Source organism: Hyperoodon ampullatus (genome assembly GCF_949752795.1).
Source record: "Hyperoodon ampullatus genome assembly, chromosome: 20".
Classification (NCBI taxonomy): Eukaryota; Metazoa; Chordata; class Mammalia; order Artiodactyla; family Ziphiidae; genus Hyperoodon; species Hyperoodon ampullatus.
Genome location: NC_136933.1, coordinates 6,021,686 through 6,047,234, shown reverse-complemented (window position 1 = coordinate 6,047,234; position 25,549 = coordinate 6,021,686). Strand labels below are relative to the sequence as shown.

The 25,549-nt window shown below is 39.5% G+C and overlaps 2 protein-coding genes across 4 annotated transcripts in view; both read left to right on the top strand.

Moving 5' to 3' along the window:
• Nucleotides 1–967: 967 nt before the first annotated feature.
• IDO1 (indoleamine 2,3-dioxygenase 1) lies at nucleotides 968–12,940 on the top strand (the record flags this gene model as incomplete). Its single annotated transcript, XM_079726786.1, is given in 10 exon segments — nucleotides 968–1,066; nucleotides 5,464–5,559; nucleotides 5,671–5,790; nucleotides 6,257–6,375; nucleotides 7,033–7,047; nucleotides 9,172–9,271; nucleotides 9,821–9,946; nucleotides 10,984–11,033; nucleotides 11,473–11,621; nucleotides 12,576–12,940. Coding segments are annotated over 10 exon segments (1,239 nt in total).
• Nucleotides 12,941–20,972: 8,032 nt separating this feature from the next.
• IDO2 (indoleamine 2,3-dioxygenase 2) overlaps nucleotides 20,973–25,549 on the top strand; it is a gene marked incomplete at both ends in the record, with an annotated part of 43,877 nt that continues 39,300 nt past the window's right edge. For all 3 annotated transcript variants that reach the window (XM_079726780.1, XM_079726781.1, XM_079726779.1), the window contains one exon: nucleotides 20,973–21,071. In XM_079726780.1, the coding sequence (XP_079582906.1) occupies nucleotides 20,973–21,071 (99 nt within the window). The remainder of the gene's footprint in view (nucleotides 21,072–25,549) is intronic.

The following is a 25,549-nucleotide window of genomic DNA, read 5'->3' as shown; positions in this document are numbered from 1 at the left end:
TTTTTTTCCTTTTGACCGTCATAAGGAATAACATGGCTTCTTCTCTTGCTTCAGCTTCTTGTATGAGATTATAAGATCACATGATGCCTATAAGTGACCACAGACCTGCAGAAACCCTGAAAACCTTTACCAAATGCAATCTTAATTGCATTTTGAAAGAACCATTTTCAAGGTGTTTTATCCTTTCTTTCAACTATGAACATATTCCAGAATCTCCAAATGTGGACTGTTTCCTTATCAGTCCCTTAGAGATCAGGTAAAGTAGAGATGCAGGAAAATCTTCCTTAAAAATGACTCATTAGGAATACGAAGAAGAAAGTATCATTGTGAATTCACAAAATACTCGGGAAGAAAAATGGAGCTAGGGGGTGAAGAGATGCTGTGTTTCTAAATTCTTCATGTGCTTGCTTTTTTCTTTTCTTTCTTTCTTTTTTTTTTTTTCTATTTCAGAGGCACTGACTCTGGGTACCAGAGATTTTCTTTCATGGCTACTGAAACAAGACACTAATATGTTCAAAGAACCCTGGGGGTTTAAAGAAAGCCAGTGACTGTAATAACTAAGTGATGGTTTAGGATGTTAGCCATGATTAAATTCATTATTTTAATTCAAAGTTTCAAAAGTTCCCATAAAATAAAAATGTTCTTTCTCGTCACCTATTTTCATGGTTTTTGTTGTTTCAGGCCCTTTCTGATTTCCTTAAGTCAGTAGATGTTCCTAGTAATAAATGTTTGCCAGGAATATAAACTTCCAGTTTCTTCATATGATGAATAGTGAGGCTTTTGTAGTTTTATTTTTCATCAGAGTACAAGTAAAGAAAGTAGAAAATGAAACTATCCTAAAAGTGGAAGTCATTTCTTCCTGCCTACGCGGTGAGTTGTGGTCATTGGCTATGGCAACCTCTGTAATAAATAGATGATCTGAAACTACTCAAGAGACTGAGAAGTACCTGAGGAGCAGGCTATAAGAATGGCACCTGACAAGTCATCTCCTGTGGAAAATTCTTGGAAGATCTTTGAAGAATACCACATAGATGAAGATGTGGGCTTTGCTCTGCCCAATCCATTGGTAAGAGAGGGCACTGAAATCTGGGCAAAAATATTTTCTTATCATGATTTACCTGGACAAGTTAACTTCAATTGAACAAATATGGTTCAGTAATTTCTATTGAACAAGTGGATAAAGCAGTACCAAAATTGGAGGCAGAGTTTGAAAAAAAGGGTCTCAACTTTCTTAAAATTTTCTACCTAGAAACTTAGCCTTAGAGGCACTTCTTTCTTATCTTACACAGGCACAGAGTGTGATGAGTTAAGGAGACTACAGAAGTATTTTGGTTTAAGGCAATTGCATTTCAGAGGGTATTTTGAAAAAATAAAAGTAATAAATGACCCATGAGTCAAAGACCCCCCTTTCTCAGCTGATATACCTTAGATTGTATAAAGTATGTGTTCCTGCTTTGATAATGTTTTTGAGGTTGGGCACCAAGCAACTTTGTGTTGTATTAATATTGCTCGGTGTTAACTGAGCCTAAGATTCAGGCTTAGAGAGAATTAGAGCTACCTTTTTATTTCCACAAGTTTTGCCTACAAAGGGCAAGCATTAGAGTGAATGTGTGCCTTAAAACTACATTTTCCTAAGTTATCTTCCCAAGAGTGTCAGGAAAAGCATCTTATCATTAATATTGTAATCATCAAACACTTAACATTGCATTTTTTTAGCAAATTTACAAATGTTAACTTACTCCATCTTTACAGTCATCCTGAGAGGTATGTACGTTATTAATCTTGTTTCCCTGATGAGAAATGTAGAATGCAAGAATTTAAGTAATTATCCAAACACACACAGCTAGTAATAGCAGAGATAGGATGTGAGCCTAATCATACATATATCCCCATATCTCCTCCCTCTTGCGTCTCCCTCCCACCCTCCCTATCCCACCCCTCCAGGTGGTCACAGGAGATCTCTCTGTGCCATGCGGCTGCTTCCCACTCGCTATCTGTTTTACATTTGGTAGTGTATATATGTCCATGCCACTCTCTCACTTCGTCCCAGCTTGCCCTTCCCCCTCCCCGTGTTCTCAAGTCCATCCTCTATGTCTGCGTCTTTATTCCTGTCCTGCCCCTAGGTTCTTCAGAACCTTTTTTTTTTTTTTTTAGATTCCATATATATGTGTTAGCATACGGTATTTGTTTTTCTCTTTCTGACTTACTTAGCTCTGTATGACAGCAGAGTCTGTGATCTTAAAACCGTTATTAATTATGCTACACAGCCTCACTCAAGAGGAAGAGAGATCACAAGGCATTTTTTTGTTGGTTTTTTTCCCTACTCTTGGGTTTAGCAAGGTACATGAGATTCCAGGAGAGGATTTCTAGGAACCAGTTACATGTTGTGACAATGCTGTATATCAGGATGTCTCTATTTGTTTGTGGCTCAAATGGATGAGTGCACACTCTAGAGGGAAGCTTTAAAGGCAGCGTATATATAATTCAGTCAGAGATTCCAATCTAACTGTACTTAGAAATCACATCCTGTAACTACCTTGGGTAATTCAGGCAAATCTCAAACAATTTTTTTTCCCCAATCTAATCTTCTTCTTCCCATAATTAAGTTAATTGAAGAAAATGAAGTATGTTTTAATTTTTTTGCTAAAAGCACTGGTCTACTTTATATTTGCAAATCAATAATATTCAGACTTACTTCCCCTTCATACAAGCACACAAGTGCCACAGTGCCAGGATTGGATGTTTCAAGGATGTAGTTATCAATGGTACCCCCAAAAAAAACTTTTTCAGAAACTGCAAAGCCTCATATCAAATTTATTCTTTTTTTTTCCTAAAAAGTTGGTTCTTTCAGAAAATAAAAAAATCACAGTAATTATGTAGACCTCTAAAACAGATTCCAAGGGTTAAAGCAAAACCTGAAAACAAAGCAAAACAAAACTCTTCCTGAGCTACTTAAAAAATAATGCTGCTACTTGAGATGCTTAGGAAGTTAGATTCAATATTCTGAAACAGGATGAAAAAAAAAAGAGGTTGCTTTTATTTCCTCACTGAAGATCTTTCCTGGAAATTATGTGTTCAAAAATGTCTTTTTCGGGCTTCCCTGGTGGCGCAGTGGTTGAGAGTCCGCCTGCCGATGCAGGGCACGTGGGTTCGTGCCCCGGTTCGGGAAGATCCCACTTGCCGCGGAGCGGCTGGGCCCGTGAGCCATGGCCGCTGAGCCTGCGCGTCCGGAGCCTGTGCTCTGCAACGGGAGAGACCACAGCAGTGAGAGGCCCGCGTACCGCAAAAAAAAAAAAAAAAAAAGTCTATTTCATCTCTTATAATCTATCAGCTTCCTATTCTATGTCTTCTGATTCCATGTAGATGCAAAATACATTCTCTAATCTAGCAGGAGTTGAATGGCCCTCTGTGTTACTCTTTATTAATTTGTATTCTGTCATTTAGGCATCCTGTGAACCAGAAGGATGTTACTGATTGAATTTTACACGTGTTGAAAGTTCTGTCCAATAAGACACTCATCTTGACACATAAAAAAGTATCTCTGTTATTTTGGGGAAATAGCAATAATCAAAAAGTCAGGCATGCTACACAGTGAAACACACAACAAAGAAAATGTATATGTATTACTAAAAACACCAGAGCACAGTATTTGTGTGGTTAGGGAGAAAAACTCAGAGCAAACAAGAAAGGTGCCTATCTAGTGAATATACTGCCTGGATCTTTCATTCCTAAAAATCTGCCCTGACAGATTAAGTCTGGCCAATTATCTGCAGCCCCTGAACATGTTTGAAGTTTAGGTTACATTTGTCTTCGTGTTTTATAGCTTCTTTATAATATTAACTTAGTTTTGAAGCTTAAAGCCTCACTCACCTTGGTTTCAGGTAAACTCTTGATGTGTCCTCCGTCCCCATAGTTCAGTATTGGTGCTGCTAAGAGCATGTCTGGAAGCAGCTTAATGAAGAAGGCCTAGGCGAGTTGTTCAGGGATCTGAATCTCATTTCAGGGTGTGGCCTAGGCCTTTGATTTTTATGTTTCCCTTGAGATGTGATTATAAATATAAGATCCAGGGAGACACATGTTAAAAGACAAAACCCAACTGAGTAAATTTTAAAGATGTCATTGGCTTCCTTCAGGGATTCATGAATCAGGCAGCATCCCAACTAGCAGAAAGAAAGGGGGTCTCAGGATCTGCGCAACAATGAAAGACTTCTCTAGGCAGAAGAGAGCAGGAACAAGGAAGTTACACCAGCAAAAAGTGGATTGGTGTGCCAAGGTCATGTTCCTTTAGGGAATAGCAGCGGCCTATGAGCAGATGACTTCACTACTTATTGGCCAGGTTAATTCTGGATTGACTGGTTTAGGATTCCATTTTGGGAGAGGCAGAAACTGTAATAAGTATTGTCTTGATTTGGTGACATGGGACTTAAGTTACTCCATTTTGGGCCTGTTGTCTTGTTTTTAACACTCTTTTATTTGGATTTCATTTTTACTTACTGGGCAAAAAATTAGCCTGTAGTACCAAAGGAAGCAATCAACATGTATACATGTATATATACAGCACCTCGTACATGTCCAGTACTGTGCTAAGAAAAATAGGATTAAAAGCATGATAAAGGGCTTCCCTGGTGGCGCAGTGGTTGAGAGTCCGCCTGCCGATGCAGGGGACATGGATTCATGCCCTGGTCCGGGAAGATTCCACATGCCGCGGAGCAGCTGGGCCCGTGAGCCATGGCCGCTGAGCCTGCACGTCCGGAGCCTGTGTTCCGCAACGGGAGAGGCCACAACAGTGAGAGGCCTGCGTACCAAAAAAAAAAAAAAAAAAAAAAAGCATGATAAAATCCTTGCCATCAGGTAGTGAGATGTAAAAAGTGCAAGATTTTTTAAAAGCTGGAAACCCTCATGTTTGAATCACAATAAACTGTATGTACAAAACAAGTTACAAAAACTGCCCAACACTTGCTTTTCTTATTTATGACATGGAGATAACAATCAACTTTTGGGGCCATTATTATAATTAAAGGAGAAGTTACTGAGTAAAACTGCCTAGTCTCCTACTGACATTTAATAAATCTCATTTCTCTTCCATTCAAAAAACCTTAAAATCTAGCTGAGAAGAGAAAAAATAATAGCAGAGAGCAATAAATTACTTAATGTGAAAACGTATAATCCATAGGATTCCTCATTGGAGGTATAAGAATAGAATGGAATAGTCAGGAAGATTTCAGTGAAACTTTTGAAGCGACCTTTGAAAAAGAAGTGGATGAGAGGAAGAAGAAGAGCCCAGAGAAGGTCCTGAGCCCTGAGTGTGCCGATGACAATGCATGGGCTGGTGTCACTCCACAGGTAAGAGAGTGTCAGCATCGCACAGCACTGAGAAAGAGGCAAGACGGACCATCAGCGGAGGCAAAACTAGTTTATAATACCTTCCACTAGTAAATCAAAGTCCTATTTCTTCTTTTCAAGGAGGAGCTACCTCACCCTTATGATGCCTGGATTTCCATTGCTAAAAATCTGCCTGAACTGATTAACAATGGCCAACTACGTGCAGAAGTTGAGAAGGTTTGAAAAAACATGACGTTTTCCGTTTTAGCGTCTTCAAAGTGTTAACGCGGTTTTGCAGCTATCACAACATGCATTTTGAGTTGGGTCAACCTCTCTGTTTATTCTCAGTTAACAACCTTCAGCACTGACGGCCTCCAAGGACACAAGTCACAACGCCTTGCACATCTGGTTCTGGGGTATATCACCATGGCGTACGTGTGGGGTGAAGGTGATGGAGATGTCCGGAAGGTTTGGAGATTTTCTCATATTTCTTATGCTAACATGACAGATTTATATCCAGTTTACAGTTAATGTAAAAAATTCTAAAAGCATTGTAACTGCATTTTGTGAAGCTTGGGAAACAGAATGAGTACCTTGCACAGAGGAGTTGCCTAACGAATATTTGTGGGATGGATGGTTGGATGCATGAGCAAATGGTTCACAGGCTGTTAGAAAATCAAGATACAGCCTTTGTTTCCTCTCGCCCTCTACTGTTTTGTTCTCTCTATGCCCAGATTAGGTCTGCATCATCACAAATCTAAAACGTAAGGGTTTAACAAGTACTGGGATTAAGTTACGAAATGAGGAAGAGAAAATGACATTTGTTTGGTTTCACTGTGCCCTTAGGTGTAACAGTTAATGTTTTGACACCCAGAAAGCAGAAGAAAAGGTGAGACGTTTCAAATGTGAACACTAAATATCGTGTTTTAATTAGGTCTTGCCAAGCAATATTGCTGTTCCTTACTGCAAGGTATCTGAGAAGCTAGGACTGCCCCCTATTCTGGTTTATGCAGATTGTGTCTTGGCAAACTGGAAGAAAAAGGATCCCAGTGGGTAAGTAAACAGTGATTATAACAGCAATGAAAGGAGTGCACACTATTTGAATCAAGGGGAGTTAGTCATTGATTTAATCTTTGGCACCAGGGCTTTCTTTTCTGCTGTTAGGGTGTAAAATGCATATGCATGTGAGAGAGAGGTGTCTAATTAGCATACAGTGAAATGCACACATCTTAAGTGTTCAGTTTGATTAATCTGACTGGCTGGATAGATGGCAATGTCTGGGCTTTCAAAGCAGCCTGCTTGAAACTAGGCACTTCCTAAGCACTGAGTAATGGAACCCGCTGCAATTAAGGGTCAGAGGCTCTCAGTGTGCATCTGCAGAGGAGTATTCTAGATGTGGGAAATACCACAAAATGAAATTATTTGATCTAGAAAACTTTCTTATGAGTAACAACTAGTTTTGACTCTCCACGTGTGCTCCTTGCATATTTAATTTTTTATTTCACTTATAAAAGTCCTAAGTTAGGCGTTTGTGATGCCTACTTGATAAATATCAGAAAACATATTTTTTCTATTTTTTATCTATTGTTTTTACCTTTGCTAGATCTGTAGTATTAAATGGAATAACAATAACTCAAAAGCATTTAATTTTAACACTGGTTTCCTTTCTCTCTTCCAATTGATCCACTGCTTCATGGCTGTTTTCCTAAGGCCCATGACTTATGAGTGAGTATTCAATCTTTTTTATTCTAGGAATTATTTGTTACTCAGAGTAAACATAGGTGTATCAATACCCTCCAAATGTGTTCTTTTGAAGCACCAAATGATTTTAGGCAAAAAGTAATTCAAATAATTGTTGAAAAAGCAAGTAGTTCTGGTCCTTAATAAATATTAAGGACTATATTAAGGACTATAATAAATATTAAGGACTATGACTGTGATGAGACTATGTCTGTTTGATATTATAGCTATTAATATATATACTTGCATATGCAGATGATACCCCACTTAAGGATGGTTTGACTTAAGATTTTTTTGACTTCAAGATGGTGCAAAAGCAGTACGCATTCACTAGAAACCGTATTTTGAATTTTGATCTTTTCCTGAGATAGATACGCAGTACATAGTCTCTTGTGATGCTGGGCAGTGGTCACTGCTCCCCAGCAGCCCCGCGATCACAAGGGTAAACAACTGATACAATTACAACCATTCTGCATCCAGACAACCATTCTGTTTTTCACTTTCATTATTCAGTAAATTATGTGAGATATTCCACACTTTATTATAAAATAGGCTTTGTGTTAGATGACTTTGCCCAACTGTAGGCTCATGTAAGTGTGCTGAGCACATTTAAGGTGGGCTAGGCTAAGCTATGATGTTTGGTAGGTTAGGTGAACTAAATGAATTTTCAACTGAAAATATTTTCACCTTAAGATGGGTTTATTGAGATGTAACACCATCATAAGTTGAGGAAGATCTGTCAATAAGTTTAATTAATATGCATATATACAAAATACACATACACCTATGTATCTATGACTCAATGACTTCAGAGGCCAGAAATATAAATCTATTCTTTTTGACTCAATTCTTACTATTTTTGGCCTGTGTACTAAATTAGAGGCTAAGAGCTAAGGAAACAAAAGTCAGTATCATTGGAATAAGCCTGCCCTGATGAACCTGGGCTAATGTGGAGGAAAGAAGATATATGAAAATTATGTAAATTACTATATGATTAAGAGAAGGATTAAGAAAGTAAAATGCTAAGAGTTCTAACCAAACAAAAGGCATGAGGGAAGAATCCTTATAGCAAGTTATTGAAGCTGAGTCCTGAAGAATGACTAGGCATCAATTAGAAGAAGGAAAAGCTGAGCATGTTCACAGCAGAGAAAACAGCAAGAGTGAGGGCTTTGAAGTAACAAAAACCTTGATGCATTTCAGAACCGAAGGAAGGCTAGTGTTGCTGATAAATAATAAATGACGGAAGTAACAGTACAGGAAACGGATGAAAAAATAAACTTAAAAATACTATGTAGGACTTTGGCTCTGATATGGGGTTTAAACAGTATCTTAAATGGGAAGTTATGGAAGGTTTTCAAATGGGAGAATGATATCACCATTCCCATTTGACAGATGAGGCTAAAACTGATGAAATAATCTTATTCAAGGCCACACAGCTAGTAAGGAAGTGGTCTGGGTTGAGACCATAAATTTAACTGCCATGAAACTCAGAGATATACAGATACTGAGACCACGTTTGCATCAATGCAAAACTTCAGTGAAAAAGAAAATAGGGGGTAATCAGTTATTTGGATTTCCCAGTCAATTCCCTTGTTAGGCAGATAAATCACTGAGAAATTGAATCAGGCTCATAGATAAAAATATGGATATGAATACACTTATTTAAGCCAAAATTCTACTTTTAAAAACCATACCTCACAGATATCTCTATAAACATTGAGCTTATATATATATATATATGTATGTGTGTATATATATACAGTAATACATGTGCATGTGAAAAATTGATGGGATAATAGAGAAAGAACTAGTCTTAAAGTTTTTAGTTTCAAGTTCTAGAAAGGAATTTCAAGTCTCAGCTTAATCTACTGTTAATTATATGACCTTAGACAATAGACCTAACACTACTACTCCTAACTACATAATGGATATAGTAAAACCTGCCATACTTATCTCACAAGATTATTTTGAAAATGTAGGATAAATAAAAGACTTGAAAACTAATAAATATTCAACAAATATATAAATATTTTTGTTAAATTCTTTTCTTTTCAGTGTTTCTGTTTTATATATTTCTAAATTCTTGACTTCCTGGATTACTTTTCTTAGGAACATGGACATCCTATTCTCGTTTCCTGGCGGGGACTGTGGTAAAGGGTTCTTCCTGGTCTCTCTGGTGGTGGAAACAGCAGCTGCTTCTGCAATCAAAGTATGTCAGTCCGTCCTGGAAAATGTGTATCTTGATTCACATAAGCAGAGCAATCACTTAGTAGCTGAACTATATTCTGCATGAAATAACTTTATCCTGACTGAATAGAGCATTTGATGACTGAATTGGAGACAAGGGATCATCTGGAAGAAATAAATATTTTATCTGGTTTTGTGTATTACCTAAAAGATAAAATGTAGGAGCCATATATTTAGAATAAAATTTGAAACCCAGTAAGAGAGAAGTATTTTCAATGCAACTTGGCATTGGAACTCTATCACACAGTGACATAAATCTAATGGTTTTGTCCCTCAGAAATAGAAATATATAGAATTATATAAACTTATCTCTAAGTGATAAGTGAATAAAGACAAATCCAAGCTTAATTAAATATATGGAAATTAGTCAAACAATCAAAGGGTACTCAGCCCAAGAAAGAAAGGGAAATATGAAATTTAATTGGAGGATTAAGATTTAGGAGGATTTTATTCTATGCCAATATTTAGTGTTAGGAAATCTTAAGTGTTTGTTTTCTTTTTTTTTTTAAAGGTGGTCCCCATTATATTTAATGCAATACAACGTGAAGACCCAGACACTTTGCAAAAGGCATTGCTTGATATAACTTCTAGTCTGCACAGAGCCCTTGAAATGTTTCACCAAATTCATGGCAAGTATTGTATGCCTTACAACATGCCAGGCCATGGTCAAATGTTTCTAGTTATCTAAGATGTAGAGAAAATAAAAGCAAAACCAACTCTCACATAGTGGGTGTGTTTGCGCTTTATTTTATCTCACTAAATCATTATACTTTCTATATGGCAGGTTTTATTATGTCCATTTTACTTATAAGGGAATCCAAATTTGGAGGGATAAGATAAATGACCCAAGATTACATAAGTAGTAAATCGTGAAGCCAAATTCCAAGCTAGGGCTATTTACCTCTAAGGAACATCCTTGTCTCTCACTAAAAACCGTGGAGAAACTTACCAAAAGTACAGGAGGTTTTAAGTTCTGAAAAACTTAGCTTTTGCTTGATAGGAACCATGTGCGAATTCTGCTTTTTCACAAGCTAACTAAAAAATGAAAAAACAAAAAGAAAAATAGAAAAGCCTTTGAGCTCAAAAGTTATTGCAAATTAACAGCTAAAAACCAACAATAACCAAAAGAGTATGGAAACAAGGATTTGCAAAAGGAAATGTGCCCTACTGGGATGCTCGTAACAAATATGTGACTGTGTATCGCTGGGCCTGGGCAAGAAGATTGACCTTCAAACCAAAGACATTAGCAACCTTTGGGGAGGGACACCCGTTGTCCACAGGGCTCCTGGAGGTTTTGTTTTCAGTCTTCTTTTGGTTTCGGCTTGTTGCTTCCTTTATGTAAGTAATTTATCTGTTGTATCAGTAAACACATGAAGTCGCCTTAAGTAAATATTGGCAGCTGAATTGGTATTCTGAGGATGAGTGGTGGGCGGGCCCAGGCTCTTTGGTACAAGCTGTGTGTTAGCCCCAAGGTAGACCCCGTTCAGTGGACACAGGCGATGAGAATGGGCAGGTGAGAGAGAGCTTGTCCTCAGGGAATTTCTCTGCACAGGTTGACCTAACGCCTTTCTCATATCCTATGCTGAAATCCATGATCAGTTGTTTATAACACCTTGATTTTTCCCAATCTATCTGATGCTACTTAATTAAACATATCTCATCTTTTTTTCAGAATATGTGGACCCAAACCTATTTTTCAATGTTCTTCGCATATACTTGTCTGGGTATGTAGCCTTATGCTTGAATCTGTTTTCTCTTATACAATTCACATAAAGAAGACCACGTTTCCACTGATGGTCTCTACTATCAATCCAGTTTAAGAATCCATTTATATCCTAAAATACACATTGTAAGAAACAATAGACTATTCTCTGGGTTATTACTTGGCCAGGCATACGCTGGAGTATGGACAGGGAAGCTAGCCATTTTAAAGAGAGTAGAATAATCTTTGGTAGGTTTCACGCATAGAATACTTATGCCAGATTTGTTCAGAACCGTATTATTTATTATTCTCATGCATGAACATGAGTAGAAGGGAGAATGTGGAAGAAGTATAATGAAATCTATCTCATTTCACCTTCCATTCATCTTCTATTGCAAGATTTGACATATGAAAATTTGGCAATTCATAAAATAACAATTATTCTTTCCTTCCTGGTTTAGTTGGAAAGGCAACCCTTTGCTGCCAGAGGGTCTGCTGTATGAAGGTGTCTGGGACACCCCAAAGAAGTTTGCTGGGGGCAGTGCAGCCCAAAGCAGCATCTTTCAGTGCTTCGATATTCTGCTGGGCATTCAGCATACTGTTGGTGGAGGTGAGTGGCAAATGACAAATAATCATCATCTCTTATGCTAATAGAATAGTATCTAAAAAGTACTTTCCTATGAGCATCTTATCTGAGCTTATCTGATGCTTTTAGGAGAATAGTAGAGACTTTATTGCAATCATCCCATTTCACAGATGAAGAAGCAGAAACTTAAAGAGGATAATAGCCAGGCTCCCTGTTAACGAGCTAGAAAGCAGTGAAGCCAGAACTTAGACCAAGTTCAACACTGTCTTGATCTTGACCTTTGAACATGTCTATGAGGTCTGATGGACTGTGGTGAAGCCAATATCACATGTTCTGAAAATGTAAGACCAGATTCAGAAAAAGAAAGTCTCCTGCAAATGAGATAAGACCATGAGTTGAAACTGGGGAGTGAAGAGGCTTGGCACTGTCTAGTTCTGCTGTCCTACTGCCTTGGGGGTCCCGGGGCAATGCCTGCACCAAAGTTTAAAGATGAGCCACACTCATTATATTCCTTCTAGAGGATTAAGGGGGCAGCGGAAGAAGCTCCAGGAAGAACTTCTTTCTACTTTTCTTTGTCTTCCTAAACTTCTATTGAAGAGTCAAAGGGGGAAAGCTTTGGGCTGCATGATAATACGCTTTTTCCTGAGCTCATTCACTTCTTTAAAAATGATCCCTTATATTCTCTTGGATTCAGTATCATGATCTGTCAGGTATAGTACATATACTCTGTCCTTCTTAGAAGGATCAAATCCAGTAGGAAAGTGAGAAAGGAAGCAAAACGAAAATATTATGAGTTTGGTTCATGTGGTTTTCAGAATTAAGTATATTTTCCAATAATTACCATTACTAGTAGCAAGACTATTAGGATGCTAACAAGATGGTTGTAAGTTCATGGCCACCCACTCCGACCTCACTGTGCCCTTCTTCCCTGGATTAGAGAATGCTTTGGCCTCCTTATTCATCCATCTTTGTCTTTAGTTCCTTCAGACTCTGCTGCTAAATTCCTCCAGGAAATGAGAACATATATGCCATCAGCTCACCAGAACTTTCTTCGCTGGTTAGAGTCAGGCCCCTCGGTCCGTAAGTTTGTCCTTTCAAAAGGTGATGCTACCCTGCAGGACATTTATAATGAATGTGTGCAAGCTATGGTCTCTCTGAGAAACTACCATTTGCAAATAGTAGCTAAGTACATTGTGATTCCTGAAAGCCAGCTATCCAAGAGAAAACAAACCTCGGAAGAGCCTTCAGAACCAAAAAGTAAAGGAACTGGAGGCACCGATATCATGGATTTTCTAAAGACTGTAAGACGTACAACTGAGAATTCCCTGTTGAAGGAAGATTAACGTAATCCGAGAAAGTGCTTATATTGCTACCACATGTGGTAATGTCACTGCTCATTATATCAGAAATAGCATTAACATTCATAACTTGAGGAGAGGAAAATAAAACTAATGTCCATTAAAAAAAAACCCTGCACATGAGTGTTTATAGCAGCTTGATTCATAATTGCCAAAAATTGGAAGCATGAAATAAACCAAGGTACCTATCCTTACAGTAGAATATTATTCAGGGCTAAAAAGAAATGAGTGATCAAGCCATGTAAAGACCTGCAGAAACATGACATGCATGTTATTAAGTGAAAGACGTCACTCTGAAAAGGCCACAGACTGTGTGATTCTAACTATGTGACATTCTGGAAAAAGGTAAAACCATGGAGGCAGTAAAAGGATCAGTGATTGCCAGGGGTTAGGGCAGAGGGAGTGATGAGCAGGAGAAGCACAGAGGATGTTTAGGGCAGTGAAACTATTCTGTATGAGAGTATAATGGTGGATACATGGCATACATTTCCCAAAACCCATAGAATGTACACCACCAGAAGTGAGCCTTAATGTAAATTGTGAACTTTGGATGCTCATCATGTGTCAATGTAGGTTTATCAGTTGTAACAAGGGTACCATTCTGGTGTGCAGAGCTGTGCGTGTGTTGGGTAGAAGATACATGGGGACTCTGTACTTTCTGTTCAATTTTGCTATGGACTAAAACTGCTCCAAAAAAATAAAGTCTGTTAAAAAGAAAACTGCTCTGTGGCCTTCAATAATTCACTTACCTCTCTCGTCTGTTTTCACACATCTAAAAATAATCAGAGATAAATAGATTAAGATGCTTTCCAGCTATGATTCAATCCTGTATGTGATCTGCAAATTCATCCACAAAAAAAATCAATTGATAGGCTACGTGAATCTATGGAAATTTTAAACAACATGCGTTCAAACGTAGAATAGCTCTTCTGTTTCTTCCAGACCATAAAGACAATGATTTTGATGTCACAATTATTTTATATATCTCTAATTTTTAAAAGTTTACAACGGGTTTTCCCTCCATGGCATTTTTTCCCTGTCTATAACACTGTCGGTAAGTCAGAACAGGAATTATGTTTCTTATTTTTTGCTGGTGGTTTTCTAACGTGGTGGAGGCACGGTGAATGAGTAAAGGGCAACACCAGGAAAACTTGTCCTTTGAAGAGAGGGTCATTTGAAGAGTACACATGACAGGCTGTCTAATTCTCCAAGGATAGTCAAAGCCTCATGGACCCTGGGAAGATCTCCAATGATCATGCCAAAACAATCACTTCCCACCCATATCTATTAGAGACCCACTAGTTCAGGCCATTACCCAAACCACCTGAAGGTAGGGAATTCTCTCTCAACTCTGTCCCCACAGATGTTTTATTCTCTTTTCATACATGTCGCTTTTCTCTTATGTAGTGATCATGGCTGTGTGTGTGTGTGTGTGTGTCTTATTTCACTTGCTAATTTGTCAGTTCCCTGTAGAAAAGATCCATGGCTTTCTCATGTTTACATTACAGCACTTAGCAGTGTACTTAAAATATCATCCGTTAAGAGAAGAAATACATTTGACCCTTGAACAACTTGGGGGTTAGGGACACCAACCTTCCCCACAGTGAAAAATCCGCATATAACTTTTGATCAGGCCTCCGTATATGTGGTTCCTCAGTATTTGAAATTCGCATCCTGGGATTCAACCCTAACCCTAACCCTAATCCTAACCCTAACTGCGGAACACTGTAGCACTGCCGTATTTAATATGGAAAAAAATCCACGTGTAAGTGGACCCATGCAGTCCAAACCCATGTTGTTCAAGGATCATTTGTAGATGAACACTGCATTGACTCAAGTATTGTTTCATTAACCGGGTTAGACCTAACCCTGTAAGCACCAGAATCTCTGCTCTAATGACTCATTTGTTCAATAACCATTTAATAAGCAAACCTAGGATGCTACCTCCTGAGCTAGATAGTAGAAAGATTAAGGGCACCAACCCTACCTTCAAGGAGCTCACTAGTGGAGAAATGGACAAATGGATTGTTTCAACACAATGAAATAAGGGCTATATAAACATAAGCAGACAGTTTAGAAGTATAGAGTCCCCAACCCAGACTAGAGGGCAGCAGAGGGGGTGGGGCTTTCCATGGACAAAACAGGGAAGGGGAGGGTACTGAAAAAAGTACATGGTAAGCATAGATTTTCCTAGATGAGGCAATACATGAGATGAGTTTTAAAGGGTGATTAGTGTACAATATGCAAACCAAAGGCTAGAAAATCCCAGGAAGAGAAAGAAGGGTGTTCAAAGACTAGCAGCTTAACAAGGTCTATTGAGGAAGTACACACACCTCAATATGGCTGAAGCATTAAAGAATAAAAAGGGTCATGCAATAAAGGAGTTTCAATGTATCCTAAAAACAGAGGGAATGTTTTTAAGCAGAGAAATGACTTTATTATATTCGTATATTTGAATCATATTTAAATGAAGCATTGCCCATTGTAAAGAAATATGCATTTAAATGACTGGTAGTATTTGGGGAAAAAATAGTAGGGGTGGGATAAAATGGGGAGTGATAATGAAGGCAGGGGGATGCGTTTGGAGGTTGTAAAAGGAATCCAAGCCTGCAACGATGGGCAAGTATCATGGGCTTAGATTTGAGACAAAGAGATCAGTTTAGGATTGGAATATATACTCTTCCAATAGTAAATGGTGAGGACTTGAAAACAATGGCAGTGGCATTGGAGATCATGGAAACATAAGAAATATCATGGCAGTAGGAGTGGCAAGACTGGTGTTCTGTTGGATGTGATAAGGGATGACTTTTAGGTCTCTAACGATCAGCGACGTCAACAGAGTTACTAGGACCAGCCCATGCTGTCAGGTAGGGTCTTGCGTGCAGAAGGGCCCACGCTTGGCTTCATACTCTACTGTCACAGTCTTGAAATTCTGAAGAAGTTTGAACAAGTGCTCTTACATTTTTATTCTTCTCTGTGCCCCACAAATTATATTGCCAGTTCCGAAAAGATACCATTCACCAAGACACGGCATCGATGGGGGAGATGAACTTGGTTCCTGTTATCAGAGAATAAGTAATAAGTACGCCTTGGATTTGTTGCTTGGCAGTGGGCTCTCTGCTCGAGAGCTTGAACTAGTTGCTGGAGGTTTTGTAAGCATTTGCCCTGGTCTTAATGGAAGGTGTCTAGTCTATGACTGATGTGTTAAGGTTTTTCTTATGAAGCCTCTACAGAGCAGTTGAGCAAGGATGTCTAGTAGATGGTAGGAGAGACCCAACTACAAACAAAATGTTGGGAGTCCTTAGCCTAGAGATGATGGCTAAAGTCTTTGAACAGAGGCAATCACCCAGCGAGAGGGAAGTCAGGACCTGAACTAGGGAGCGCACCAATGGTAAACTGTAACCAGAACAATGAGAGAGAAAAGCCAAAGAAGGGAAGCCATGCCTCTAGTGGTTAAAAGTGATGACTTTCAAGTCAAATGGCTCCAGCCCTGACTCTACCACTTACAAAAAGTATGACCTTGGGCTCTTACTTAACTTTCCCAAGCTGCAATTTCCTCAGTTGAATCATGGGGATAATAACAGCACCTAACTCACAGGGCTGTTGTGAACATTAAGTAAGTTGCTAAGTTGTGGGCTGCCCTGGTGGCGCAGTGGTTGAGAGTCCGCCTGCCGATGCAGGGGATGCGGGTTCGTGCTCCGGTCCAGGAAGATCCCACATGCCGCGGAGCGGCTGGGCCCATGAGCCATGGCCGTTGAGCCTGCGCGTACGGAGCCTGTGCTCCGCAACGAGAGGGGCCGCAACAGTGAGAGGCCCGCGTACCGCAAAAAACAAACAAACAAACAAAAAAACAAGTTGCTAACTTGCTCCATGGAAGATGTTTACTGTAGGACTTGGCACAGAGGAAAAAAATCAGTGAGTGTTAAGTATCAGTTTTATCTTATTAGTTTTAAGTATAGTCCAACCAGAAGGAATACGTGTCATAGGAAAGGTCAAAAAGAGAAGAGAGTTTAAAGAAAAAGCAAAATGCCAGATGCTTGAACAATTAGAAAGGACTAGAAATTCCCATTGAATTTATGAACAAAGGCGTAATTAATGAGCTGTACCAGATTAACCTCAGTGTACCAGTGCTGTCTGGGCTGATTGCTTTTGACAATTCAGATTTGGGACTTCAACAATTTGAAACTAAAGCTGAGTATATCTGAAATCACACACAGAAAAATTTCCATTGTGAATGTTTTTCTTTCTTTTTTGAATATTTCTTGGTGCATTTCCAAAAGGCCCTAATGCCCAGTTTAAGAGATGGGGAACCTTTGTTGTATACTGAAACTACAATAATTCATGGGAAAGCTGATTATAGAACCCAGGACTCTGAAATGACAAACATTACTATTGGGAGAGGAAGTTCTTGGGCACAATTATGTTTAACCAACTTCCTCTTGGTAAATAAGAAAGATGCCAAGCAAAGCTTCATGAGACCACTGTGTTCCCTACTTCAGAATATGTCTCTGGGACTAGGGCTACAACGGTGCAACAGAGAACAGCACAAACTTCTACCTGGCATCAAGACACCAAATCTAAAAATGAGATGCTGAGAGACATCATTCATTTAACCAACATTTATTGAACTTCAGACACTGAATTTGCTGATAAAGGAAAATACAAAGTTGCATTAAATATGGGTTCGTCAAGGAACTTAGAATCTAATAGAAAGGGTTAGAGGGGCTTCCCTGGTGGCACAGTGGTTAAGAATCTGCCTGCCAATGCAGGGGACATGGGTTTGAGCCCTGGTCCAGGGAGATCCCACATGCCACGGAGCAACTAACCCATGCACAACTACTGAGCCTGTGCTCTAGAGCCCGCGAGCTACAACTACTGAGCCTGTGTGCCACAACTACTGAAGCCTGTGTGCCTAGAGCCTGTGTTCCGCAACAAGAGAAGCCACCACAATGAGAAGCCTGCTCACCGCAACGAAGAGCAAGCCCCGCTCGCTGCAACTAGAGAAGAGCCTGCGCACAGCAACAAAGATCCAACGCAGTCAAAAATCAATCAATAAATTTATTAAAAAAAGAGAAAAGATTAGATAAATACAATGTTTGAGTGTTAGTAACAGTCAACTAGGTAGAACTTGAAACACGATGTAAAACAGGTTCAAGGTGATAGAAGAATTTTGCACAGCTAGAGGGTGTTTAGAGGTCAGGTGATGGACATCCTTGAATGTCAGGGCAAGGAAATTTGAACTTTATTTAATTTACAGGGAGGAGTTCTTAATGATTTTGTGGCAGAATCTGAGATGTTCACTGACCCACAAGTTCCATGGACCTAGACCTTGGAAGTAAGAAAAGTCAAGGCTGAATATGCAGGCTTGGGTACCTGAGCATAGAATTGATGGTTAAGATCAGGTGGAAATACATAAGAATACTGAGGTGGGGAAATGGTTATAATAATGCTGCAAATATCTATATATTTAGGTCTGAAGTAGGGAAAGGAGTCAGTGACTGAAACAGAAAAGATATATTCAGAATGATTCAGAATTCAGAATAGTATCAGAAAAAATAAGATATTAAAAATGTATTTCCAGATTGAGGGGAAAAGAACATGAGAAAAATAGTATTTACTGTTATCCATTTGATAAATGCTTTACTTAATGTTCCTCATTTATTCACTGGGATAAACATTACTATTTCCTGTAGATGTGGAAACAGAAGCTTAGAATTTTAAGCCACTTGTTTAAAAAGCCACATAGCTAATAGGAGACAGAGTAGAAATTCACACTCAGGTAGGCCAAGCTGAGCAGGCTGAGTGGAAAGTTCTGGGCTGAGAAGTCCAAATTCTAGTCCAATTCTGATGGTAACACCCAGGGTGACATTTGGTAAGTCATTTCACTCCAATAAGCCTCAGGTTTTTCGTATTTTACTGAGAGCATTGAACTAGATCACTTATTCTGTCATGATCTTTTTAGTTTTGGTATTTTTTTTTTTTTTTTTTTTTTTTTTTTTGCGGTACGCGGGCCTCTCACCGCTGCGGCCTCTCCCGTTGCGGAGCACAGGCTCCAGACGCGCAGGCTCAGCGGCCATGGCTCACAGGCCCAGCCGCTCCGCGGCATGTGGGATCCTCCCAGGCTGGGGCGCGAACCCGTTTCCCCTGCATCGGCAGGCGGACTCTCAACCACTGCGCCACCAGGGAAGCCCTTAGTTTTGGTATTTTGATGCCACACTCTTATAACGTTACAGTAAATTCTTAAGAGGCTGCATAGGGAATGGATGAAAAATAACAGGACTAGCAGAAACAAAAATAACTGTGCCTTCTTTTCACCTGAGATTGAATGAAAAAACAAGAAGATGATTCAACAAATTAAGTTTGACAAACTGCCTTTAGGAGGCATAAGAAACTAATCTTCAAAACTGGTTGGGTACTGGGCTAAGAGGAAGTGGATAATTGAGGATGGCTCTTAGGGTCTAATGAACCATAAATCCATTAGGTTACTTTTGACATACTACCTTCAAAGTTGAATGCTCCATGGGAACAGTTACAGGAGTTATCAGAGCACTTCCTGCTTTAGCTTTTATACTTACCTTAGAGAAAGGGAGGGAGGAGAAGATGTGTGTAGACAAATCAGCTTCCAAATAAATTTGATGACAACCTGACGACCTAAGTTCAGGGTCCAACTGGGCAAAAGGTAGAGTCTTTGGAATTTTCACAGTGCAGATCTATGGCCGGGAACTTATCAATGAGCCCCATATTGATGTGAATTCAAACCATGATGGCGCCTTTGGCAGACAGCCTGGCAGCCTGATGGAGCGAACAAAGGAATGGCTTGGAGATCAAGCTACCTCAGCTCTAGTACATAATTAGTGGAGTGACAGTGGACGGGATTATTCACATGCGTATGCCTCAGTTTACTAATCTGTACCTGGTTCATAGGTAAAGTCTCCCATCTTAGTGGTCGGTTCTCAAACGATGTTTAATAAAAGTAGAAGGTTAGGGCTTCCCTGGTGGCGCAGTGGTTGAGAGTCTGCCTGCCAATGCAGGGGACACGGCTTCGAGCCCTGGTCTGGGAGGATCCCACATGCCGCAGAGAGGCTGGGCCCGTGAGTCACAACTACTGAGCCTGCGCGTCTGGAGCCTGTGCTCCGCAATGGGAGAGGCCGCGAAAGTGAGAGGCCCGCCCGTGCACCGCAATGAAGAGTGGCCCCTGCTCGCTGCAACTGGAGAAAGCCCTTACGCAGAGACGAAGACCCAACACAGCCAAAAATAAATAAATATTTTTTAAAAAGTAGAAGGTTAAATCAAATGATCTGTTAGGCTTTTCTCAAATTCATTAGTATCTGCCCTACCTCATTTGTTAAACTTCACAAAAGTATATATTCTCCTTTAATGTCATGGAAGCTTTCAAAAACAATAATATTTCTTAAGGTAAATCGAAGCAATAATAATCTTTACAATACACTGTTCAAATATGTGCAGAACACTTCTGAGGTTCTGATATGCATTTAGAGTCCTCAGCCCCACTCTACCCATGACCAATCCACTGAAATATCTGAATATAACTAACTTCTAGTTTTAACAGTTTACACCTTTGAAATAAAGACCCAGTTGTCAAAGCTCATCATGGACCAGGTTCCCGTCGGGGTGTCTGGGATCATCCACAATCAAAACGCTTGTTCATTTCCCATTTTCTAAAATAGAACAGATTAGTCTCTGGGTTTAAAATCAATCTTCTTATATTCACATATATGAAAAGAAAGGAGTTTCCCCCCCTCCCCGAGGTGATTTTGTTTGCCTGTTTGTTTTAATCAGCAGTCTTTAATAATTTACTCAGTCTTATGTCAGAGAAAGTCTACGGTAGTGTGGAATTCAACCTTAGAGCAAGGTTCTCCCCTGTTCCCGAGACAACTGTACAGCTAACTGCGAGGAAGAGATGCTGTTTTGAAGCTCCCTTACCCTGGGTCTTTGATGTATTTGGAGCAGTTGTCTCTTTAACAGCAGCCTCTGCGCAGATACTTCAAACAAAATTATGGAGCCTCAAAGTCAGAATTTGAAGACAGCACCATCTTTGACTTTAGGAAGATTTCATATTTCTGAAGATTATGGCTTTCTTCTTCCAAATCCTCTGGTAAGGATAGGGTCTTAAAGCAGGCCAGTATAGGTTTCTTGACATGCTGACTTGGGTGTTTGTTTGTTTAATTGATGTGGTCATTAAGAGAGATGCAATATAAATGCCAAGTCATTGATTTGGGACAGATAATACAAATAAGGCACAGTGTGATTACCAACAAAGGAGAAGTGACCGCTACAGCAGGGGATAGAGCAAATGGAATGTTTTAATGTCAGCTTTTTTTAATGGATGGTCAATCATTCCAGCAAATTCATGAGCAAATGTGCAGTTATCAAAAAAAAGAAAAGAGAGAGAGAGAGAGAAAGAGAGAGAATTTAGATAAAGATCAATTATATGAGTACATCAGTTTATCTTGACTTGCTAGTGGGAAAGAAAAGAGAACACAAGGGACCCTGGCTGTGTTCGAGGTTCATAGGAGGGATTAGATATTCACAGAAATTGCTGAGAAGAGGAGAGAACCTTTGAGGACAAACTGTACCTATTTCTTTTTTTTTTTTTTTTTTTAATGTATTTTTGGCTGCATTGGGTCTTCGTTGTGGTGCGTGGGCTTCTCATTGCGGTGGCTTCTCTTGTTGCGGAGCACGGGATCTAGGTGCGTGGGCTTCAGTAGTTGTGGCGCACAGGCTCAGTAGTTGTGGTGCATGGGCTCTGTTGCCCCATGGCATGTGGGATCTTCCTGGACCAGGGCTCGAACCCGTGTCCCCTGCGTTGGCAGGCGGATTCTTAACCATGGCACCACCAGGGAAGCCCCAATAGCTCTTTCTTAATTGTTCTTAAGGCTCAACCTGTAATGCAATTCCTTTTCAACACTTTAATGGTCAGGTCTAAAATGTCAAAACTGCAAGCGTCCTTAGAAACCATAGCTGAAGGCCAGAAGTTCTTGCCCAAAGTTATATTACTGGAAAAAGCAGAAGTAGTACTCAGGACTCTTGACATCTTTTTTCTACTACATTCTAAATAAGGGCCAAGCCTACTCAGCTAAAAATCTAGGGATCCAAAGTTACAGTCCCTGCAATCATTTATTAGATCCAGTTTTTCCTTCTAGGGGTCTAATAGGGGATTTAACTGTGATTAATGAATGATCTGGCATTTAATGAGCTTTTATGGAATACCTTCTTCTGAGTGTGAACAGAAGAATAAAAATGAAGATAGGATCTATTTGCTGATCCCCAAAGCCCTCTGTAGAGCTGTTAGTTGTGAGACCAAGTCACAGATCTGCAAGTAACTTGAACATTAAAAGTAATGACTCTAGGGTGTTATGTAGAGGAGAGTTGTGGCCCAGAACACTGGACTGTGTTCTCTGACCCTGCCACTAGGGTGACCAAGAAAGTCCATTTGCTACAGGCTGAAGGGGATTCCAAGATGCAGGACTTTCCATGGTAATCCAGGAAAGTCCTGGGCAAAATAGAATTATTTAGTCACCCTAAGTTTCACTTACTAACTCTTGTGACCTAGAATGAATCACCAGCATTGCCTGACCCTCAGTTTTCACATGTACTTGGAGAGATTTAGTGCCCCCCCCGCCACTGGATTGCTATGGAGTATGAAAGCACTTCCATAAATCCAGTGGAAGGATAGAAGCCAGTTTGCACAACCCTCAGTCCAGTGCTTATTCCAAATTCCATTCTGTGTGTATAACTTGATTCAGGAATATTTCCATCATCCCTACCTAGTTCACAAGGAAGAGTCTGTCAACAGGCCAACACTCTCTTATTGGGATTAAATATATACACTGAGCTGAGAAAAATAATATTAAAAGTATGTAAACATTGGGTAGGGCCACCATGATTGTGTTCCTTTCTTTGCTGTTTCCTTTCTTATAAATAAGAAAACCAGACGGAAGACAAGAGCAACATCAAGTGTTTGTGACTTTCTGGGAAAACACAGGACTCTATCTGTCCTGTGGTTTGGTTGATGGATACTCCTTAGAAGAAATTTCCATTCTGGAGCTCAGAATTTCCTGGCAAACTGGGTCTACTCTCACAGTCATGTGTCAGAGTTCTAAAGAATGCAATTCTTTGTTTCAGTTTTAATTTTCTCTCACTTGTGGAAGAATTTTAAACATCTCCCTTTCTGGGAAGAGGAAAGGGAAGAGAGTTTACACCAGAATCTGCCTCAGTTTACTCAACTAATCAGGAAAGAATCATCACCAGATAACAGTGGTGTCGCAATAGATCACAAATTGAGAAATATCAGCCGCTGACTTTGCTAAGGGCGTGAGTAGGCTTTGTTTGCTTTTAGGTAAGTGATGGGCTGGCTATTCCTTCATGTCAATGAGCCCAAACATACTCTTTCAGCAAGCTTGGTTGTTTACCATAAATACTTAAAGCATGTGAGTGTAATCATGTACCACAGGTAGTAAATATTTTGCTATATTTCAATGATTTTATGGATATTGGACCAATCTGTATGCTATTTCTAATAGCATTTTTATGACTGAAACTAACCAATATCGGAAATGGTTCTGATTTTTAATAATAACAAAAAAGAAAAGAAAACACAGTCAAACTAATGAATAAGCAATCATTCTGGCTTTGGGGGAAGGGTCTGACTTGGTTTCAAGTACTCCATCCCACTGTTTCTATAAACTCTCAAACATCTCCAGGGTCTAATGTTTCGGTGAGGAAAATGTATACCTTTCAGACCTATGTCCATAAGGAAGCCACAGAAATCCCTTGCCAGATCGTGTGTCTGTTGTGTATGTGTGTTTGGGTTGGTGCGTGGGTGAGGAGAAATTTTTCTTTAGACATAAAGAATGTGAGGAAACTTGCTTGGCAGGAAGGGAGGGACCAAGATAGTTTACAGCAGGAGATTAGATTGGAGTGAGACCAAGGGAACTCAAACGTTAGGCTCAGGAATTTGGATTTCATGCGTCTGGTAAGCAACAATGCCCTGGTGTGTGAGTATATTCCTAGCAGAAGGTTAAGGGAAGGGTGGGTTCCAGCAATGGTTCCTGAACTGCATATCAAAATTAGCTGGGAAGCTTAAAAATTATTGATGCCAGAACCCCAGCCAGGAGTTAATTCAGAACCTCTAGCCTAACTAGCTCGGTACTTGAAAACGACAGAACACGTAAAGGACAATGAAGGGCCAGGTGAGGGATGAGGGGCTACACGTAGGAGGTTGTTTGTGGAAAGAAAGGTGTCATAACTATGAGAAACAGTGAGAAGAGCTTGGAAGTAGTTTAACCACAAAAACAAAGGAAAGGGAAAAACGAAGCAAAAACAAATTGTAAGGGTGCCATGGAGCAGAAGAAAAGGAATCGGGATGCTGGGAACCTTGTTCTGTAGAGTGGCCAAGCAACGATTTAGGAAAAATAAAGTCATATATAATCTCCTGTAGTAATTCAAAGCACATGAGAGAAGCAGTGGTTTTAATTCAGATTTTCAAAGTATTAGCAAAATTTATTGATAGCATTCTCCTATATTTCATTAAGAATGGAGTTTTTCTTATTTCCTATGGTAACCTTCTTATAATATATAATAAGAGTAGTAATTATTATTTAATAGGTGCTCACTTTGTACTAGGTCTTGTGTTACCTGCACATTTCCCATTTGAGTCTCACAGTAATCTTCACTATTCTCAAATGACTCATGTGATAATTAAGGAGTTCAGTCCTGTCTCTGAAAACTGTCTTTTGGCTGCTCCTGTCTCTGAAAACTGTCTTTTGGCTGCCCACCTTTCTCTTTTCCACCCTAGTCCAATCCACCACTATTTCTCCCTGGACTGTCATTGCCTTGTAACCCGTCTTCTTATTTCCCCTCTTGCCATAGTACAGTCTCCGCATGGCAGTCAGAGTGACCCTCTAAAACAAAAATCAGATCACATCACTCCACTCTTTAGAACAAAATCCTATGTTTTAGTGTAGCCTCCAAGGCCCTCTCATGATGCTTACCCATCTCTTCAAAGTCATCTAATATCTTTCTCCTCTTTAGTTTGCAGCCATGACACACCAGGCTCTTTCCATTGAAACTTGTCTTTTATTTCACTTAAAACCCTCTCCTTCACATTCTACTCTGTCCCATAGTTTACATCCTAATTTTTATGATCACAGTATTGTCACCCAACTTTCCTTTGTTGACGTTTGTCCACTTTAATTTCATTAAACTTTCATTTTTTAAACTTTCTGTGCTATTTTCTTAACCAGAAGCTGGTTTCATTAACTTAATCAGTGCTAATACAGTTTATTGTTTCTATAAAATACATTATTTTTAAAAAGTCTGTTCTTTTCTAGATTATACATGTGTTGAGAAGAATTATCCAAAATAGAGCAAAAGGAGGGCTGAATTTTATTTAGTACCATCCGGAGCCCTGTCTAACTAAACAGTCTCACCTTAGGATTACTTAATTACCTAACAGATGCTCCTTTTTTGTTTTCTTTTTCTTTTTTTTTTTTTTTTTGATGTTGGGGGTAGGAGCTTATTAATTAATTAATTTATTTTTGCTGTGTTGGGTCTTCGTTTCTGTGCGAGGGC